Raw genomic sequence first — 20,728 nt, 5'->3', positions numbered from 1 at the left:
CATATTGTCGATGTTAAATACGTACAGAATATAAATATGGAGGCATATTAAATGTATATCTATATTAATCTGGCGATTAAATTAAATTAATTTAATTTGAGGATCTGTAAATCTTTTTTCGAGTCGAAAGGTATCCGCGATCAAAACCACTAACCTAGAATAAACTGGCAAATGAAATGGTGTAGCTCATATCAGAAGGAAAATTATTTTTCCAAGGAAATTATTCATATAGTTGTCATACTCTGTGCTTCCAATACAAAATTATTTTAGTTTATTCAGTGATTGGTAAATTGTTTCACTCTCATTTTGTTGCACTTCATCATAGCACCTTAATTCCTGGATGTGGTCCATGGCCTGGGCGATGGTAGCCAATGGTTTCTCAGGATGTTCTGGCCCTTCTTCTTCATTTGTAGACAGCAATAGTCTGTTTGTTCTGCATAGTGGGCTGATTTTCGTAATTGCGGAACTGAACTTCGTTGGATTTCACTTCGAACTCAAGAAAAATCGAATTACAGTCTATTTTTTAACATTGTGTTGTATAGAAATGTCAAGGGACTGCGTGAAAAGTTCGAATTATTCTCGATTTCGAATTAAAAATGTTCGAAATAGACAAGTTCGACTGTATATGTTTGTTTGTGCAGTTATCATATTTTGATATTTCCATGTGATGCTGTAATTACAGTTGTTCCACTTGTTTTCTTCAGCTCTCGGGAAGACAGAAAGCATCGTAAGTCACCTCCCCATGATGGAGAAAAGGAACGAAAACCTGACGAAGACTTGGACCATGTGTATCGCCCATTTGATGGTCCACCACGTCTGCGGTTCCCTCTTGTTATCACAAATGCTTCACAGATGGTAATAGAATATCCTCGAGCTTTTGTGCGCTATACAAGAGTGCGCCCACCTGTCTCATACTGTGAGAACCCTGACTCCACCAGTGCCCACTATCGCACACGGATGGAGGTACTGCGTGATGCCACTAGTGAGATAGCAGAGCTCATGAAACAGATTATGATTAGTAAGCCACAGGAGGAGCCTATTCGAGTTAAGCGGGAGCCTGGAGAAAATCTCTCCAGCAGCTTGGCAGCCCTGCAAGTATCATATGATGAAGCAGAAGAGGGTGGCAGCCCTTCTACACCTGATAACGTCACTGACAGCAGACGGAAGGAGCGTTCATGGTATCCAGAAAAGGACTGTCTAATCTCGACTGAACATGAGGATAAAGACGAAAATTCGTCAGAAGCTGAAATTGTCAAAAATGAGGATGATTCAGAAGTTGGTAGAGAGACTGTGACTGATAGGAAATTATCTTTGGATGCAATGGATATTGTTGAGAATGAGCATCACACAAATACTGAGCAGGATGAAGAGAAGACTCCCCAACAGTCACCAGATACTCCTATTGGTGTGGCAAAGGCTGAAAGAACAACAGTACGTTCCAAGTGGGATAGTGATTATGAAGAAGATATGATGTCAGCTGAAGAAGCTGTCATTGACGTCTCAGAGAAGGAGTCCTTTGAGCGTGAGCCAGACACTGGAAGAAAGATAGATAGCCCAGATTATCTGATGGAAGACAGAAAAAGCAGAAGTGCACGGGAGTATGATAAAGACACAGATGTGCAGGGAGGTGAACCTTCATACCATGACGAAGAAAGTCTCATTATGGAAGAGGAGGAGAGGGAGGAGGAAGAGGAGAAAGAGAAGTCCTTTGAGGAGGAGGAGGAAGAGGAGAGAAGTGGGAGATTGGAAGATACCAAAGATGAAGAAGAGGAAGAAGATGATGATGACAAAGAGAAGCATGATGAAGACGATAGTGTACATGCTGATGACTATACATTGCAGACGAAAGAAATTAATAAATTACCAGCTTCTGTGGAGACTAGTAATGATGGCAACACAGACCAGAAACTGGTATCTGAATACGAGGAGTTTATGAAAGCTGTGAGTTTTGATACTGTTTTGCCAGAGGAGCAAGAAGAGTTGACTCCTATGGACGAGTGCGAAGAACAACAACAAGAGCAGGAATCTGCAGAATCTGACAAGGAGGAAATGGAAACTGATGTATTCGAAAGGCGACAACTGGACTTGAGTGTGAATGATACGTGGGATGAGGATAGCAAGGACCGTGAAGAGCTGGTCAACACAGAGTTGATGATGCTGGAGAAAGTCATTCGAGAGGGCAACAAAAAAAAGAAGAAGAAGCAGGATATAAGGCCACGATCCAGCTCTTCCTCCAGCGATGAGGAAGAGAACATCAAATCCAAGAAGCACGAGAAAAAGCGTAAGAATAAAGAAGCAGAGAAAAGGAAGAAGGAGAGAAGGAAATCATATACAAGTGATGGCAGCTCCAGCAGCGATGACTCCAGTTCCTCAAGTTCTGAAGATGAGCGTGAAAGAAGGAAGCATATCAGTAAGAAGGAGAAGGCTAGGAAGAAGCTGGAGGAATTGAATGATTCTCAAACTAATGAGCTCATTGAGAAGACTAAAGCTAAGTATAAGAAGACATCAAAGAAAAGGAAGAAGACACGTAAGAAGAAGCAGCAACGGAAAAGAAGCAAGAAACGGAAGGTGGAGACGAGTTCTTCATCTGAAGATAGTTCTGACTCAGATGATGAGTCTTCTTCAAGCCGCTCTGACAGAGGACACAAACGCTACAAGAACAAGCCCCATCGTAAAAATGATGAGGACAGCAGCTCAGATGAGAGTAGTAGCTCTAGCTCATCAGAGTCGTCGTCTTCGTCATCCTCGTCTCATGGGAAGAGCATGAAGAAAAGAAGGAGAAAAGCCTCAAAGAAATCTAGAAAGGAAGCTCGTAAGAAGAGAAAGGAGCGAAGTAAGAAGAAAAAGAAGCATCGACGTGAGTCTGGTAACAGTGATTTGGAGACCAGTGGAAAGAGCAAAAAGTCGACTCGGAAGGATGTAAGTCGCAGGCTATCTGGTAGCCGTAGTTTAGATAATGGAGATGAGATGGTGAACTTGGACGAATTGGAAGCTCATATTGCAAAGAGCAGACTTCAGAGTGACAGTGAAGTAAGGCACTTTCAAGATACATCCGACGTCGAATTGAGCGATAAGAAAAACAGTAGACAGATGATACGGAGGGAGGAACAGAAATTGTTGGCACTAGAATCAGCTGACAGTGATGGGAACAGAGTGCAAGAACAGAGCGAGAGTGATGGGAACAGAACCGAGGTTGAGAAGAGGATAGTATTTGGGACTAATGATGTAAATTCCTCAGGAGAGAGTTGCTGGGAAGACAATCACAGACCAAAAAGGAAGCGAGAAAAAGTTACAAGTGACAGCCTAGAAATGGCAATCAACAATGTCACATTAGAGGTGGAAGTTGGAGGAAGAGAGCTAGAGAAGAGGAAGGTTCTAAAGAAGCGTCGTCGTGACCGACGTTCACATTCTTCATCACCATTGAACAGTCTCGGCCACAAACGACGGCGATCTCCATCGACTTCACCTGAACACTCTCCTACTCCACAACGACGAAGCTCTACAGAAGTGAAGGACAAGACACAGAGAGAGGGTGTAGTATCTAGAAGTCAAACAGACAATAGCCACCATCTGAAACATGGGGATGTAGATGGGCGTAAAAGAGGACACAGTCAAGGTAGTCTGGGGCTAGAATGTTCCATGATGGAAGAAATCGAACACTCAGGCTTTGAGAGTTGTACTGATGACATATTTGAAGGTTTCCACAGGAAAAGTAAAGAGGAAAAACTGGAGGAAGATGATCGGCCTCTCAAATCAAGGGACTTCAACTCTAGTGATGAAGAAGATAAGCACAGAGACAGTCTAACAGATCAGAGTAGTGAAAGCAAAGCCAGCAGGAGGGATAGGGATGGTCATTCACCCCTCTTGAAGGAAGTAAAACAGGAAATTGTTAGTGAAAACGAAGAGATTTCAGTTGAACCTGAGCAGAAAATAGATTCAGGAGATGAATCACAAGATGTTAAGGATAGGAAATCGTGCTCCACTGAGGATATAGGTAATGAGTTTGATTTCTCCAGACCTGATGACGATGAAGAAGCCAAGAGTAGTACTAAAGCACAGGATTTGGAGGAAACAGACAGCATTTATAGTCCAGGTGATCCTTTTGAAAATAGGCTTGATTCGGACTCTATGAGGAAGGATATTTCTGACTATATTGACTCATCAAGTCAGAATTCTGACTTTACGTCCTCGAAGGTTGCAGATAATTTTCACAGCGATATGTCACTGGAGAGCATGGCAAGTCCTGTTGGAAGTTTGTCAGAATCTATAGGTGTAACCCACAGCCAGGATTCATGTGGTACTTCCCCTTCAGCAATGGGTAACCTCAAAGTTATTGATCAATGGAGTGGTTGTGATTCTCCAAGCCAGGGTTCTTCTTCCAAAGGGGGCGATTCCTCACAACTTGCTTCCTTCATGTCACTTGAAAACATTCCTCTGCCTCCATCATCTCAGTGTGAAGTAAAAAAACAGCCTGACGAATTGATTCAAGTCACACCTCCACTGCCATCAACTGCCCCCCCTGTGACTAGCAGCAGCAGCAGTAGCAGCAGCAGCAACACCAGCAGTCTGAGTGAGGATGTCGCTATGCAGGTCACTACTTCTGACAATGATACCAAAACATCTGTGCCTCAGTCACTGGAGTCACCAGTCACTCAACGTAAGCCATCTGGTAAACCTCCCACCCTAAAGCACGTTATTACAGTTAAACTCCTGTCTCCTCAAGCCCGACAGATAGCATCTGAGACCAAGCCTATGGACAATGTCCCCTCAACAACAGAGATTCAAACAGAGAGTAAAGATAGTAGTGAGGCTGTAGAAACCGCCAAGAAGGAAGAGGATCAGAAACTTGGCATTGAGGCAGATGAAGGCAGCACCTCAAGTGAAGTGAACAAAGATGGAGACACAGATGCAAAGGTCCAGATCAAACATCCTTGGAAGTCATTGGGCCTGTCTCTGAAGGCTGATGACAGCAGTCTGATGTTGTACGATGACATTCTGGAAACTAACACAACAGAACAGCAAGTCTCTTCAACGACTGTGAAGGCAATACCAGAAGTAGGGAAACAGGAGAAGAGTGAATCTGGTGAAGCTATTGCAAAGGAACGTGTACGCAAGAGACCATCAAGATGGGGCATGATGCCAGTCTCTGTGAAAGTAGAGGAAGTACAACAAGATGCTATTTCTTCCCAGCAACCTCCAGGACCATCAGAAGAAAAAGAGACAACTGAGGAACCGAAGCCTGAATATTCAGTCTCTCAAGACAGGAAGAAGTCCTTGGGTGAGAGTGACTCTATCCACTCTGACAATAGGCGAAGAGACAGCCGAGACTCCAGAGGGTCTGTGGAGAAGCATTCCAGAGAGGATGACCGGAGAGAGAGAAAGGACAGGAGAAGAGACCGGGGTCCAGAGAAATCTGAGGACAGGAGAGAGAGAGATGAAAGGGACAGAGAGAAGCAATGGGAGGACAGAGAGAAAAGGGATGCGAAGGAATCAGAAGCACAGGACAAGAGGAAGGAGTATAGAGACTATGAGGATACTGCAGAGCGACAAACAGACTGGCAGGACAGTGGGGAAGGTTCTCATGATGACCGACCAGTTGTACGATCTGACTCCAGCTGGGGAGATTATCCAGTATCAAGGGTGGATGTTCCTTGGGAGAGTAGGGTGGTGCGCTACCGATCTAGATCCAGGTCACTCTCCCCAGACTTCAGAGGTTGGGAGGATGCCCCTGTGAGAAGAGTGAGGGAAGAGGAGCAGTCGAGTGCAGATGACATAGGCAGAGATCATAGCAGAGACCGTGAACATAGCAGAGACCGCGAACATAGCAGGGACCGCGAACATAGCAGAGATCACGAACATAGCAGAGACCGCGAACATAGCAGGGACCGCGAACATAGCAGAGATCACGAGCATAGCAGAGACCGTGAACATAGCAGGGACCACGAACATAACAGGGACCGTGAACATAGCAGGGACCGCGAACACAGCAGGGACCATGAACATAGTAGGGACCGCGAACATAGCAGGGACCGTGAACATAACAGGGACCGTGAACATAGCAGGGACCGTGAACATAACAGAGACCACGAACATAGCAGGGACCGCGAACATAACAGGGATAGAATGAGGGCTGGGAGCAGGGACAGTAGGGACATAGATCGAATAAGGGACCATGAAAGAATCAGAGATGAGAGAGAGAGAATAAGAGGTAATAGTCGAGAGCAAGAGAGAATAAGAGGCAATAGTCGAGAGCGAGAGAGAATGAGGGGCAATAGTCGAGAGCTAGAGAGAATGAGTAGCAGAGAGAGAGACAGAATGCGAGGTGGCAGTAGGGATAGGGACAGAGACAGGGACAGGAGTAGGGATCATGATAGAGACAGGAGGGATGATAGGTGTATACGAGATAGATGGAATGATGATGACAGAGGGAGAGATCGGGATAGGGACAGAAGAGGAGAGAGACGATGGGAAAAGGATAGGAGAGATAGGAAAAAGGAGGAAAGGGGCAGGGACCATGATAGAGACCGGGGACGATGGTCTGAGAGGAGAAGCCGCAGTCCCCTAGCAGAAGATGGTCGTGAGCATGACAACAGTGGACCTGGCTTCTACATCCCTGACATCCCATTGCCAATGTCGAGTGCTGGTGACTCGTGGGGTCCAAACAGTGGAGTTGGGTCTGGTGAAGCAGATATGGAACTGAGCTGTTCGCCTGCGTCATCACCCCTTGTTGGGTTCAAACGAAGCCTTGCTGACTCAACAATCAGTGACTCCGAGCTGGTAGCAGCAGCGAGCAAGCAAGAAGAACACCACCCACCATCGCCGTTCCAGCAGCGCAGTGGCTACTACAACAGGGAGCACTATCCTCCTCCACCTTACACTCCTCAAGAGGAGTGCACTGTCTCCCCAACCATCTCCCCATCTTTTTCTCCCAAGAGAATATCGCTGGATGACAGAATAGAAATGGAACTGGGGGTTAAGAAGAGTCCACCACCTTTGCCACCAGTACCACAACAGATTCCAGTGTATCACCAACATCAGACATATCCGAACTACCAAGGTGGGAATTATTACTCCATGCCACCCCCTCAGCCTCATTACGAGGGCACCACTCCAGGAACTGACAAGGTGATGCCCCATTATATGCATCCTCGAGAGGAGTTCCCACAGCATGAAGGAGTTCATCACCATCATAAGCCATTCGTTGGTAGTGCTCCTATGCCACCAGATGTGAAGTACGGACCAACACCTCCAAAACGCAGGCCACCACTACTGCCAACGCCAAGCAACATTGCTCCTGATATGAGTCACTGGGACTCTCCAGAAGCATTCATAGGTGCTCAGGATGTGCACAAGCTGGGGGTGCCGCCTGAACCATACTCACAACATGGACGGCAGATGATGATGACCAGTGAGCCATTCATGGGCTCACAGCAGATGGGAGGCAACTCCCATGTTGTACAGGTGAGGACAACACTATGCTACAACAAAGACTTGCTTGGAATGTTTACGGGTCATTTGCAAAATTTGTATAACAAATGGATGATTAAGAATGTCAAAATTAAAGTACTATTTAGTGCATATTCTGCATGTATTAATATAGTGCAATGTCTCTGCCATAGTAATCAACCACTGTACACTCACCTTGCTTTACAGCACTGTTTTGAATGATGTAACAGACATGACATGGAGTAACAGATCTGACAGGTAACAGACTTGACAAAGCAAACAAGCATGTGCTAACCTAAAATTTTTTTGCTTGAAAATCTTCAAAATAGCAACTTAACTACTGGACACATGTACTATTATGTCCTCTTGATCTTGACTTTATATGTTGTTATTTGTGGAAAACACAACACAGACAGATCTGACAGAGTAAAAATGCACTAAGACTAAGACATAAAACAAGAGTATGACACATAAACTCGCCAAATCAAAATGGGTGAACATAGCAGTACAATCAAAATGGGTCTTTGTGCATCATCTTGGCTTGTGCTGACATCTGTGGGATTTATTTTTCAACTGTGTATCCATAGGAACAGAATGGTGTAACAGATCTGACTGACTTACTGGACTAGAGTAATTATGTAATCATGTTTAAGGAAATATAAACTCAGACATAAATGAAGAAGTTTTGATAATATCAAATGTTTCTTTAATTTTTTCTCAATTACATTATTAAACAAACCTTTATCTGGACATAATCATGCTCCATTTTAAAAACTTAAGTAGTATGGACACGGCATTTTAGCTGTCACTATGAGAATTTTATTTTATTCTCGTGAAATATTTCACATGAAGAAAATAATTCTTGTGACATTTACTACATTAATATTGAAACTACTCACTGTTAGGAATTTATAACTCTATCGTTGTAAATGCAATAATGGGAAGGGTAAGAATTGATGGACATCATTTGTTATACAAATTCTGCAAATGACTCTTACACCAAACAGCTTTCTCACAAATTTAAATCCATATTGTCAATTTGATCTATACTTAGCAAAAGTAAATTCACTAATAATATACAGTCTATACAAAACTAGAAAGGTACTGATAGTTCAGTGGCTTCAAGGCATCACCATGGTAACTGCTCACACCAGCCAACCAGAGTCCATTGTGACAATGTTGACTGTTTCACAGTGAGCACATGGTAGCCAGCTGTTTTGTTCGAAAGAGTTTAATCTTCGTTGCTTTGTCACAGCAAGTATTGTTGTGGTTGTTGTTTTCTTAGTAATTGTGGTAGCACGTGTATTTATATTACCGTTGAAAGGATGTAATTTTGTTACGAGATGCGGAATCTTCCATAGCAGTATTTCTTCTCTGCATACTATTGTAGAAAATTTAGGCTTTAAATATTTAAAAAATCAGTGACTGCAAGATGTTAATGGAGAGAACTAACACTATCTTTGTTGTTTCTCATCGTTCCTCGTGGTCCTATAAAACAAGCTTTTACTTAAAAATACCTCAGGAAGTTATTGCCTGCATGAATTTTTAAAATCACTGTCCATATTTTGAGTACTGTAACTTCATTTAGCAATATGATTACGAAGAGATTAATTGACTATCCACCTTGCAGGATCATCAGAAATAGGATCACTATCATCTTTCGCCCTAATTAAGTCATCGGGATAAAATGAAATAGGCCTAATTGATTCTCCATCATCATTACTGATACTACTATCTGAAATTTCTGGCTCAGATAAACCACATGCCCCACTGTTCGCCACATTACTACACTCAGATTTATGTACCTAAGCCTGACAATTATCCACGAGACATTAGTAGCTGATGTAAGGAAGGTAGCCCATGAAGCTAAAGACTGTAACATTTCTTTATAACATGAAATCTTGATTAAAATTTATACTAAACGACATTTCATACAAGTTGAGAGGATGTGAAGGCATTTCTTTCCCCTTCTATACTTGCACCTAGTTCGTCAGTGACAGAGATGGTAGCTGTTACCTTTTGTACCTGCACCCCCCCAAGTTGGACACACGAGAAAATAAAATATTAAATAAAGTACTAAGTAAATAATATAATACAGCCATACAGATGTTTGACAATTACATGTTTAGTCCACACCTGTGGAGTAACGGTCAGCTCGTCTGCCCGCGAAACCAGGTGGCCAGGTTCGAATCCCGGTCAGGGCAAGTTACCTGATACAGGTTTTTTCCAGGGTTTTCCCTCAACCCAATACGAGCAAATGCTGGGTAACTTTCGGTGCTGGACCCTGGACTCATTTCACCGGCATTATCACCTTCATATCATTCAGATGCTAAATAACCTAGATGTTGATACAGCGTCGTAAAATAACCCAATAAAATACATGTTTGAGTATATTTTAGTGCCATTCTTACAATATTTTCAACTAATAATTAGTTAAATTCAGGAATGTTACATTCTAGTATCCAGTTAGAGGGGAGCGACACAGTGCAGACTGTCCCATTCTGTATGCCGTAGAGTAGCAACTAGCAGTGAAGAAAACATTTATCTTGTGCTGTCAGTAGCTTTTTAATGTGTCAGTTGATTTTAACAGCAATGAAAATTAAATAGAAACGCTTAGTGTAGACTTCCGAAATGTAGACTACTGGTACAAATTTTAAATAATGAAATTTGTCACTGTGTTGAAAGTCAATTAGTCGAATGTTTGTGAAATGGACAGTAGCATCTTCCCCTTCACTGATGGTAGAGAGTGTGAGTAGAGGGGAAAGGCCTATCAACCAAACTGAAATGGGGTTTACATATTGTTTGCACACTATACCATATTCACATTCACTCACTCTTTTATTACTTTATATTAATAATAGCTATTATTATTATTATTATTATTATTATTATTATTATTATTATTATTATTATTATTATATTTGTCCAGTCAAACAGTCTGTATGGTAAAAAATTTACGAGTTCACATCAGCTGCTCAGTTCTGACACGGCAGGTAGAGGCGAGTGGTGCAATCAGCCGCACTGCACTACCATACAACTTCACAACGTCACTTTCTTCCCACGTGTGAGAGAGAGAACTGTGTCAATACCTATCTATTTTTGTATAGACTATAGTAACACACACTGTTCCACTCTGTATGACCATGCCTTGTGTCAAGTCTTATCTCAACTATAATAATACAGCTGATTATCTGAGTACCAGGAATTGTGTGTGCACATTCCCATACAGAGTTTCCAGGAAAGTTGAGGGTGCTTGAGATTGAGAACCCTGTATAAACAGGTAAAGTGTTTTTAATAACCACTTTGAGAACTTTTAGTGTACCAGTACTGTAATTACCTGTTGGATTTTATGTAAGGTAAAATAAATTCAGTAAAACCTGTCTGTGATAGAATCTCATGAGACCATAATTTATTTCTGTTACAGACAGATTCAATTCTCAGTTAGGTCTATTAGAGATATGACAGACATCTAGGCAAGTGATAATGCAACAGGATTTGTCCAGATACATCAGTTTTTCTCTGTCATGCTCTTCATAGTATCATCACAGTCTAGTATATACAGTCACGAAGCTTGGGATGATTTTTTGCATTTCTCGCGATAGTTGCTAGCCGCTTGGAGCGCTGTGAGTACTAGGAACAATAGACTGTGCCACTGCCATCATGATCTGATACAGGCCGTAAGGCAGACCATGTAACTCTCTTAACCCAATTATGAAGGGTGGCGTTTCAACCATATAAATTAGTATTTCTCTAAAATGTAGTGTAATTGCATTAATAAAATTTAAAACAATGATTATGAGACACTTCAGACATAATTCACTTGCGAGTTAAGGTGTAATATTATTTTTGGTGTGAAAATTGCATTGTTCGTATGTGTAATACCTGCCTTTATTTCGGTTAAATATTGCGAAATTCTTCTACATTTATTTATGCACGATTCAGTCATTTTCATTTGCACCACACATATTTAGATATGTTGAAATTATAGGTTATGTTTACTGTACCAATTGCCCCTTTCTGTCTAATTTTAATGGTCTCCAATGCCCTGCCATTCATATGGAAATTATAGGTTATATTTACTATATTTAACTTATATTTTTAATTTCGCAATAATACATTATAATTAAGCATAATGTCATTATGATATCCCGCACATTCAATTTGTCTGTATTTTAATACTACAATTGAGTATTGAATTGTTGTATTTATCTACTACCTAAGAGATGAAGTAATACAATCGTATGTACACTAATTTCATAGGCGTGGTATGGTAAATTTTCTGTCTACAATATTAAGGAAGGTAGATGTGCTAAATTAAAATCACAATATAAATTCTTTTTTATTAAACTTCAAAATAGCTTCCATTCTAAACTTAAAATGTTGATGCGAACAGATTATGTTAACATGTAAAATTCTCTTCACATTAAAATAACACAGTTTTGTAATTATTTCTGCAACATATTATGCAACAAGAAGTAAACGGAACTTATGGACACATTACACTAAATAAAACTTAGCAATGATATGCAATAAAGTTATAATATAATATTTCACTGAGCTCCATACACTGAAATAGAAAACGCGAACATATATTACGGCCTGGTCTAGATCGAAAAGGCATTGACTGTGCCATATTTCACATTGTTGTGAAAAGTTGTGTAAACTGTGAAATGTTCGTTATCGGTTGTAATAACTGTAAATGGCTAAAATATAATAATTTGAATAATAATATGGGACAAGGAGATATTTGTAGCACTATAAATTGTAAGAGAAAGAGGTCAGAGTTATCCTTCTTGCGAAAGATCCAGGAAGGTGAGTTTATAAAATATAATATATACTGTATGAAAATAATATATAAACCTTATGTATTTCATATTTCAATAGTGGAAAGAAGGTGTTAATTTTTTCAAAAGAACACGATATCGAAAGTACAATACATTTTATCGTCTGCTAGGGAAAGGATCTGTGATGCGGCGATAGTAGTGATCCTGGTGGTTAGCAACTATCTATGGATGCATATTTATTAAGTATTGAGCTTCGTGACTGTATATACTAGACTGTGGTATCATCTTACAAGGACTGTAGTTTCAAATAAAAAACCGTATTTTGATGAATATGATGTGTGTTGCACAGGTGGGGAATGTGCTTCAGGTTGTTCCTACAGACTTACCACCAGGCAGTGTGCTTGGGTCTCTGCCTCCACCTCCTCCTCCAGCTCAGCAGCCACCAGCTCCTCACAAGTCTATGGTGCTGCAGGCAGGCAACGTGCTTGAGGTGAGTGCTTTGGAGATTCTGTAGTGAATTCGTTATTTCTGGTTTGCTCTTCCAAGATCGAGACAGTCTTTGACGTAATGAATCTGCCTGAATATTACGAAGTGTTGGTTGGCATATATGTGATATACCTCATTAATAATTAATTATTAATAAAGAAACACAAAATATTGGAGACAGTTCCTTCCAGTTGTTGTGTAATTACATAGAATCTCCACGACAATTTAATCACTGTATAATTCTCAGCTTCATCCTAATAGAAATGTTTGAGATTACGAGGTATGAGATTGAAAATAGTAATGTGTCTCTTCCATTTTTGTCTTGTTTTTATTCTAATGGGGGAGAGTCTATACAGAGTGTCCCATTTATCTTGTGCATCTATTATAACTTTTTTGTTTGGATAGGTATTGGAATTTTTGCTTTTGAGAGTTATTTTAGAACGAGGGGCTTACATGAGTGTAGAGATTTGGTGCATGTAACTACATTATGGTACAAGATACACGTGACGTCATAAATTCTTCAAATAGCACTACATACTTTAATCATGTTACATTAATTACACACATTAAGACGAGTTCAAAAATGTATCACAATGTCACCTTCCCAATCAATAACAACAAAATGCAAAATGAATGCCATCAGAATGTGCCATTTGTTGTGGTGCCCCATTCATCTTGTGCATTAACTTACACAAAACGAAAGACGACTGACATCTGTACACGTCGTGTGTTGTGTGTTTGCTGTCTTAACGTGTAAACAAACCACAACAACTGTCGATGCCACAATCCACGTACAGTGGCCTGCACGTTCTCTGGACCTGTCTCCACTTGACTTCTTCCTGTGAGGAACTGTGAGGGACAGTGTGTGTGTACCAGAACATTCTGACAACACCAGACGACATGCAGCAACGCATTCGACAGGCTTGTGTGTCCATCCAGCCAGCAACATGCCGGACAGTCATATGGTCTTTCGGGGAATGCCTTTGAATGTGCATCAATGTGAATGGTCACCATTTGGAACATCTTCTGTGACTCTCAAAGCATAACATTATCACATTGAGAGTACGTTTTTGTTTCGTTTTGTTGTTGTTATTGATTAGGAAAGTGACATTGTGATACATTTTTGAACTCATCTTAATGTGTGTAATCAATGTAACATGATTAAAGTATGTAGTGCTATTTGAAAAATTGATGACGTCACGTGTAACTTGTACCATAATGTAGTTAATGCACCAAATCCCCACATTCACATTAGCCCCTCGTTCTAACATAATGCTCAAAAATAAAAATTCCAATACCTATCCAAACAAAAAAGTTATAATAGGTGCACAAGATAAATGGGACACTCTGTATATATTTGTGTTACTGGTATGATTATAAATTAATAATGAATAAATCCGTAGTGTGACAGCCCATGGAGGGCCATTGCTGACCAGCTGACTGCTGGTCTTACATCCACATGCCTCAGCAGAGATGAATGAACATCCAACCAGTATAGGGGTAACATATGGTCAGCACGATGATTCCCCCAGCCGTTACAGCTGGTTTACGAAATCGGATTTCGCTACTCACTGTAGCTTCCCAAATTCATCATGATGCTGGGTGGGCACCATTATGGTACTGTAGTAAATTCTACTTAAAGAAGAATTTCAGTGCATCTAGTATCTTTTTAACTGTCTTCACAAGTCAAGTAATGGAACTGTTTCATAATTATGTTCATAGATGTAATAGCATCTTATGATAACATTGGTTAATAAGTTTTAACCTTTTATCTACCTCATCGACAAACTTGGGTGACTTACTAAGTAGACACTGTTGGTTACAGAAATGGTAGTGAAAACTGCTTAACACGTAACAGTTTTGTATGACAAAATGGGAATGGTTCTAATCAACATGTGACATGTTTGCACTTTTCGAAATTGCAACAGTGAAAAACTTAATTATACAATTCGAAGGAAAATGAGAATCTATAAAAGAAACAATTGTGGTAAAAAGAGATAAAATTAAATAACTTGTGAGTTCTGCATTGTCAGCGAATATATACAAATTACATGCGAAATTTTGTAAAGAAATCAGTTTTTTTTTCTGTCATAGTGTATGTCATCTTTGAGCAAAAAACAATAATAATCTCCCATGCTAGGATACTGTAATCCTTGATATCATTGTTTCATTCTATAACTGCCTTGATAGAATCTTTCTCCTTTCCTAACTATTATAGCTCGCAAGTCCTCGGGAAAGAAATTCAAGTGAGAATGCAGGAAATGTATTTTGAGTTACATCTCTGATCACATATTTATCAGATTCCGATTCCCATATTACGTTTTTGGCAAAGACTGCTAGATGGAAGTACAGTTGCTCCATAAGGGTTATAACATGACTTCTTTTGCAGTCGCTAGATGGCAGCATATGAAAGTGGTAAAAGTTGTTGGCTTCAAAGTCCATTGGGTTGATCATCTGCTATATGTGATCAGGGGTTACATTCTATATCCTAACATCTGAAAAATGTACAAGAGTTCTTCTAAAAGCAGTTGGCAATTAACAACTATGACATCTAAAATCAAAATGAGGAAGGAACAGCGCCTAATTGTGACTATCTGTGCTTTTACAAGATTTTGTTTATATTTGCGTAAAAATCCTCCAGCATTGTCGCATTTTATGGAACACAATCAAGCATATGCTTTTGTCTCTTGAGGATTTAAATTTTTATTATGGCTAATTTTAAGTATGATATTCTTTATATCCAGTGTAATCTAGTTGGTATTATAAATGTATATTATGTTACTCATAACATTAGACTGCTGCATGTACCACTGGTTGATGCTTGTTGGCAACACCACGGAGAATTGTCATAGCCATTCTTCTGTCAGCTGCACTATAATAACTCTAGTAATGGCAATTGTAATTGCTAGATGAATATACTACTGTTAATTCTTCAAAATTGCTGGGGAGCAGAGATATGGACTTCATTATCATTTCATCATCATCATCATCATCATCATCATCATCATTATCACTTATTGTTCTGCCCAAGGGCAGGTCTTTCACTGCAAACACAGCTTTCTTCAATCTTTCCTATAAATGTGGACTTATATTCCTTAAATTATTAGTGACGATAGAGTTCAGCTGAGACCATAGCTGGCAATGGCCTAGTCACATGACCCTGATACCTGTACTGTTTATTTCATTGTTAGTAATCAAATTGCAAAATTCTTCCTGACAGTCAGTATCATCACTTCATCACCTATCATGCAATTCCTGCACAAGCCGAGTTTTATAAGAGTGAAATTTATGATGTTGCAAAATACAGGCCACAGAGGTTTTAAGGAATTCCAGTTTCCTGTTTAATCTTTCACAATGACCGGGTGGGACTTGCTTTTACCTTGACCAAGTACTTACCGGTGTCACAACAGAATTAGATGTTTGTGGGGCAACCTGTACGTGCGACAGAACAAGTCTCCTGAAAGCATTTGAAGATTAGACCCACAGATCGTTCCCCAGGTCTTCATTTTTATTTGGATGATGACAATGAAATTTATCACATGTTTGCCGTTGGGAGAGACCTGAGGCATGCAGAATCACAACAGCTGCTTTACTTTGCATAGTATGTTCCATTCCTAGTATCCATTTCATCTACATTCGTTTACCTACAATAAATTATTATTACTTCAATTACTTCAGATTTTCCTATGAGACTGGACTTTAGGAAGACTCTGTATAAACTATGAGCTTATCTTCTATAACACAATGAGTCCTGATAGTTTTCCTGTAATATCATGACAACAAACATGAATTTAAAAGCAAAAGTAAATTACTTGAGGATAATTATCACGAATTGTATTTGGCAAAAATTCCATTCGAGATATTCGATGTTATAATAATAAGATCCAGAATTCAGAAAAACAGTTGAATCGAAGCAGAGATGATATGAATAAAAGACTCCTTGGAATAAAAACAACTGAACATTTGAGGTTATAACAACACTTTATTTTGAACTCCCTTATAATTGTTTATCTATAATTTTGATCATGTTTAATTTAATTGTAAACCGTTTTTACTTATTATATTTAATTGTGCAATTATTGTAATTAATTATTGTTGCATGTTGAGACTGTGAGCACAGTCTAGTATATATAGTCACGAAGCTCAATACATAGGGAATATGCATCCATAGATAGTTTCTAACCACTAGGATCGCTACTATCGCCTCATCACAGACAATGCAAAATAGTACTGGCACAGTCTGTTGTTCCTAGCATCCTCACAACTCAAGGTTCGTGACTGTATATACTAGACTGTGCTGAGAGTCTGACACACTGCCTGCTTAAGCTATAGGATGCGATCCAGCAGGCAGTGGTCTGACATAATCATTTCATTGTTGATACATCAAAGCAGAGTTGATACGAATAAAACGAATGAACATAGCAGGAAAAAACTATCAGTTATTAATTTGAGCAGCGTGTTTTTAACTATCAGTATATATATATATATATATATATATATATATATATATAGTTTTTTTTTTAATCCAATGCCACCAGGTTGTCTTTTCGACATTTCTGGTCTTCTCTCCTGGCCATGGCTTAGTTGTAACCCACTTCTGAGGTCGGGGCTCCTGGAAGGCGGAGTTACATTACCCCGATGATGTGATAGGATGAACTATCAGTATAATTCAATTGTCATTTGTCAATCTAGCATCAATGAGCTCGTTCATTGGCTGAAAAACATTTGCATGGGATTGTCACGATAAAATTACCTTCGAATAACATATCTCTTTGTTCTGTCAAGATGATTGCAGGGCTAATTTTAGTTTAGATTGGCATGTTAAATTATAAAAAGACAAAACTTTAAACTCCAGATTAGTATTTGAATGAAATTTTTTAATGTGGGTGAATACATATTGTCGTCATTTATTTGTCCCATTTTTTATGTCTGATGCTTGATACTTAAGTCTGCACTATGAAGTCTGACAGTAAGGAAGCTACCATAAGTGCAAGGTGGAGTCTTCCATTTCGTCAAGAAGGCAGAGTAAAGTCTAATTGGACCACAGAAAGAAAAAGAATTATTGTTGAAAGTAATTAGAAACTTCGTTTCCATTTCTATCATTTCTATGATATACCGTGCACACATAAAATAAATGCTTTAAATTATACACTGTCATATGTGACTAGGTGAACTACAGTATGTTTTAACACTTCTCATCTGATTACATTGTTTATGGAAAGTTTATTTTCGACATTACTCTCACAAAATAATTTCTGGAAAGTTCATTTTTATTAAGCATTGTAATATAATTCTCCAACCATTCATTCTTTTTATGCAGTATCTAATTTTTTTTCTGACGTTTATTGGTTGAGTTGATTTTTGTACATGTTTCATTCTGAACTTTCATTAATACATCCATAAACTGAAAACTATTTGGATGCGATCTGTAAAAACTGGACTTGAAATGACTGTAAAATGATTTAGCCTACAAGTATCTTTGTAGTGAGTGACAAGCTACTGGACATGCCAGTCCATAGACAAGGGGGAAATGGTGCGGACTCACGTATGTAATTGTCACAAACATAATAGTTTATTCTCTTTCTCATTTAAAATAGGCATGGCAGGCAACAAGTGAAACACTAATTTGGTCGAATTGAAAATGAGTCTTCTGTTAGTTATCTCTGCCTAATCTATCTACCTTAATCCAATCTGAACAAAAGTTCAGTTTCCTGGTTGAATTGGCATATGCCCATGCAAGGAAATAGCTGAATATCTGTCAGTGAAGTATATGGTTATAGGATAACACTGTTCATGATGATGGGAATAATAAATAAACCTATCTTCAGATTATAATAGGATATCGTTTGTAAATTTCTTCATTTTGCTTATCTTGCTAATATATAAAACAAATATTTTCAACTCTCTAAAAAAATTCCTGATAGTGCTTCATTTATTTATTTATTTTATTTATTTATTTATTTAACCTGGTAGAGATAAGGCCATCAGGCCTTCCCTTCCCCTCTACCAGGGGAACTACAATATTAAGAATACAATTATAATTACAATTAATATTAAATTTACAAATACAATAAAATTCAAAGTACTAAAAGATTAACTGATTAAAGAAAGCTAGACAGTTTATTATAAAAGTTAAGAAGAGAGAAATTTAATTTAATGATCATAGTAGAGTTAATAGTTGTTGGTGAAGAACATCAGAATTCCAATATTCCAATATTGATGCTGGGCCATATTCTGAACTGAAATCTTTCCCACTTTCCCATTAACAAGCAAAAATTATCCGTCATCAATCAGAATTAAAATAGCACGTAAGTACTAATGTAAGCAACATATATGACTGTGATATAGTGTTTGCAGGATTGTTAGTGTAAGGAAGGCACATTGGTTCTCTCTGAGATTGTTCCTCTGCCACCCTGTGTCCCTTTCCTTTTATGCACTGGCAAACAGCCAAGAAGAAATAACTGTACTATATGCTTGTAGAATTAACCCATAACAAATATGGAGGCTAGTATGTCGAGTATTAGCACATGATGAGGATGCATGTTTCAGGTAATCCCCAGTGAGAACCTCCCTGCAAGTAACACTGGGGGCACGCAGGTGTTCCAAGTGGGGAACATGCTGCAGGTTGTGCCTGGAGCCACCCCTTCTCCTACGCCTCCCGGTGCCAAGCCCCCTCAGCATGTCAACAACTCAGCTGCTATTCCTCCCCTTCCTCCAGCACCGCCAGCCCATGCAACAGTAGATATGACAATGGGGCACAGCCCTGTTATTTCTTCTCCTATTTCCAAGGTAACAGATGATTTTTTTTTAGGAGGGAGGGAAAAACACCTGCACGTCAGTAGGTTAGCTGACTGTTTCTTGCCAAAGAATACAGAGTTGAATTTCCTGATGATCCTATGGTATTTGTGACTGGTGAAATTTTTGTGAGACAGATTTTTTGTACTTCCCGTTTCCTCTGTTGTTCTAGACTAATTATTGCTTTATTGTTACCATCTCTTGTCTCAAGTAACCTTACCAAATCAGTACTAAGCAGTAAAAAATGGTTTATTACTTCTAATAATTTGCCAGTTTGCAGATAATTCTGTGGTGTTTGGGTAAAGGGAGATAAGTCATAAAAATGAGTTCGGAGATAAGTGAAAATTAAACTTGGAACCCTTATTACAAATAATTTTCTACACAAATAAAACACATCAACTGCTTGTATTCTTTGATTTTTGCACACCCACCTGTATAATTTAACTTGTGTGTTCATCTGGGAAACAAAATTCCACCTGGACAAAAAAATGACTTATACCCCTTTACCTGAACAAAACAGAATTGGCCTGCCATGTAGCTCAGTAGAGCAGCTGGTTACTGACTCGAAGGTCCCAGGTAGTGATGGGATTTTTCTCATTGCCAAAACTTCTAGAACGGTTCTGAGATTCACTCAGCCTCTTACCAGGTTGAATATCAGGTCTTTCCCAGAAATAAAAGATAGTTGGGAGCATCTTCCCAACCAGAACACCTCATTCTAGTACTAAGTCATGAAAACATGGTGCTCTATGCCCTCTTAAGTGCTTTCATGCCTTGTAAAGGGGGTACCTTTACCTTTCTTTTTCACCTTTGTAGATGAATGTTGCTTTCAATCTCTGTTGGAAATGTGAATATCGTGGGGTTTATGTGAAAACCCTATAACTCCATTTTTCTAAGTTTTGAAAAAAACGGAGTTGAAGTTTTGGAGTTGTAGTTCTTGACTTAAGTTCAAAAGGACGCCGGGAATATACCTGAGAAAAACTATACCTCACAGGAGTAAGTGGGTTTTCCCAGACGATGGAGCATAACATTTTACATATTCAGATAACAATAACTCCATTTTCAGCAAAATTGGAGCTACGGGGTTTTCGCAGAAACCCCACGATATCGTATCTTACATGAATAGGTAATTATGGCATTTATCATTGATCATCCTTGGATATATTTCAATGCCAGCTCGTCGTGTCATCTGTGTTATTTTATGGACAATATTGATTGAA

At 39.2% G+C, this 20,728-nt stretch overlaps 1 protein-coding gene across 5 annotated transcripts in view; it reads left to right on the top strand.

The window, feature by feature from the left end:
* LOC138714956 (trichohyalin-like) overlaps positions 1 to 20,728 on the top strand; it is a 77,939-nt gene that overhangs the window by 38,298 nt on the left and 18,913 nt on the right. For 3 of the 5 annotated variants that reach the window (XM_069847266.1, XM_069847263.1, XM_069847264.1), the window contains exons 6-8: positions 705 to 7,461; positions 12,580 to 12,720; positions 19,266 to 19,505. In XM_069847266.1, the coding sequence (XP_069703367.1) occupies positions 705 to 7,461; positions 12,580 to 12,720; positions 19,266 to 19,505 (7,138 nt within the window). Of the gene's footprint in view, positions 1 to 704; positions 7,462 to 12,579; positions 12,721 to 14,119; positions 14,397 to 19,265; positions 19,506 to 20,728 lie in introns of those variants that run through there. The other 2 variants (XM_069847268.1, XM_069847267.1) reach the window with 2 other exon arrangements.

Source organism: Periplaneta americana, chromosome 15, assembly GCF_040183065.1.
Source record: "Periplaneta americana isolate PAMFEO1 chromosome 15, P.americana_PAMFEO1_priV1, whole genome shotgun sequence".
NCBI classification, from domain to species: domain Eukaryota; kingdom Metazoa; phylum Arthropoda; class Insecta; order Blattodea; family Blattidae; genus Periplaneta; species Periplaneta americana.
Note: the sequence above shows the minus strand (reverse complement) of the source record. Positions and strands in the feature narration are given on the sequence as shown.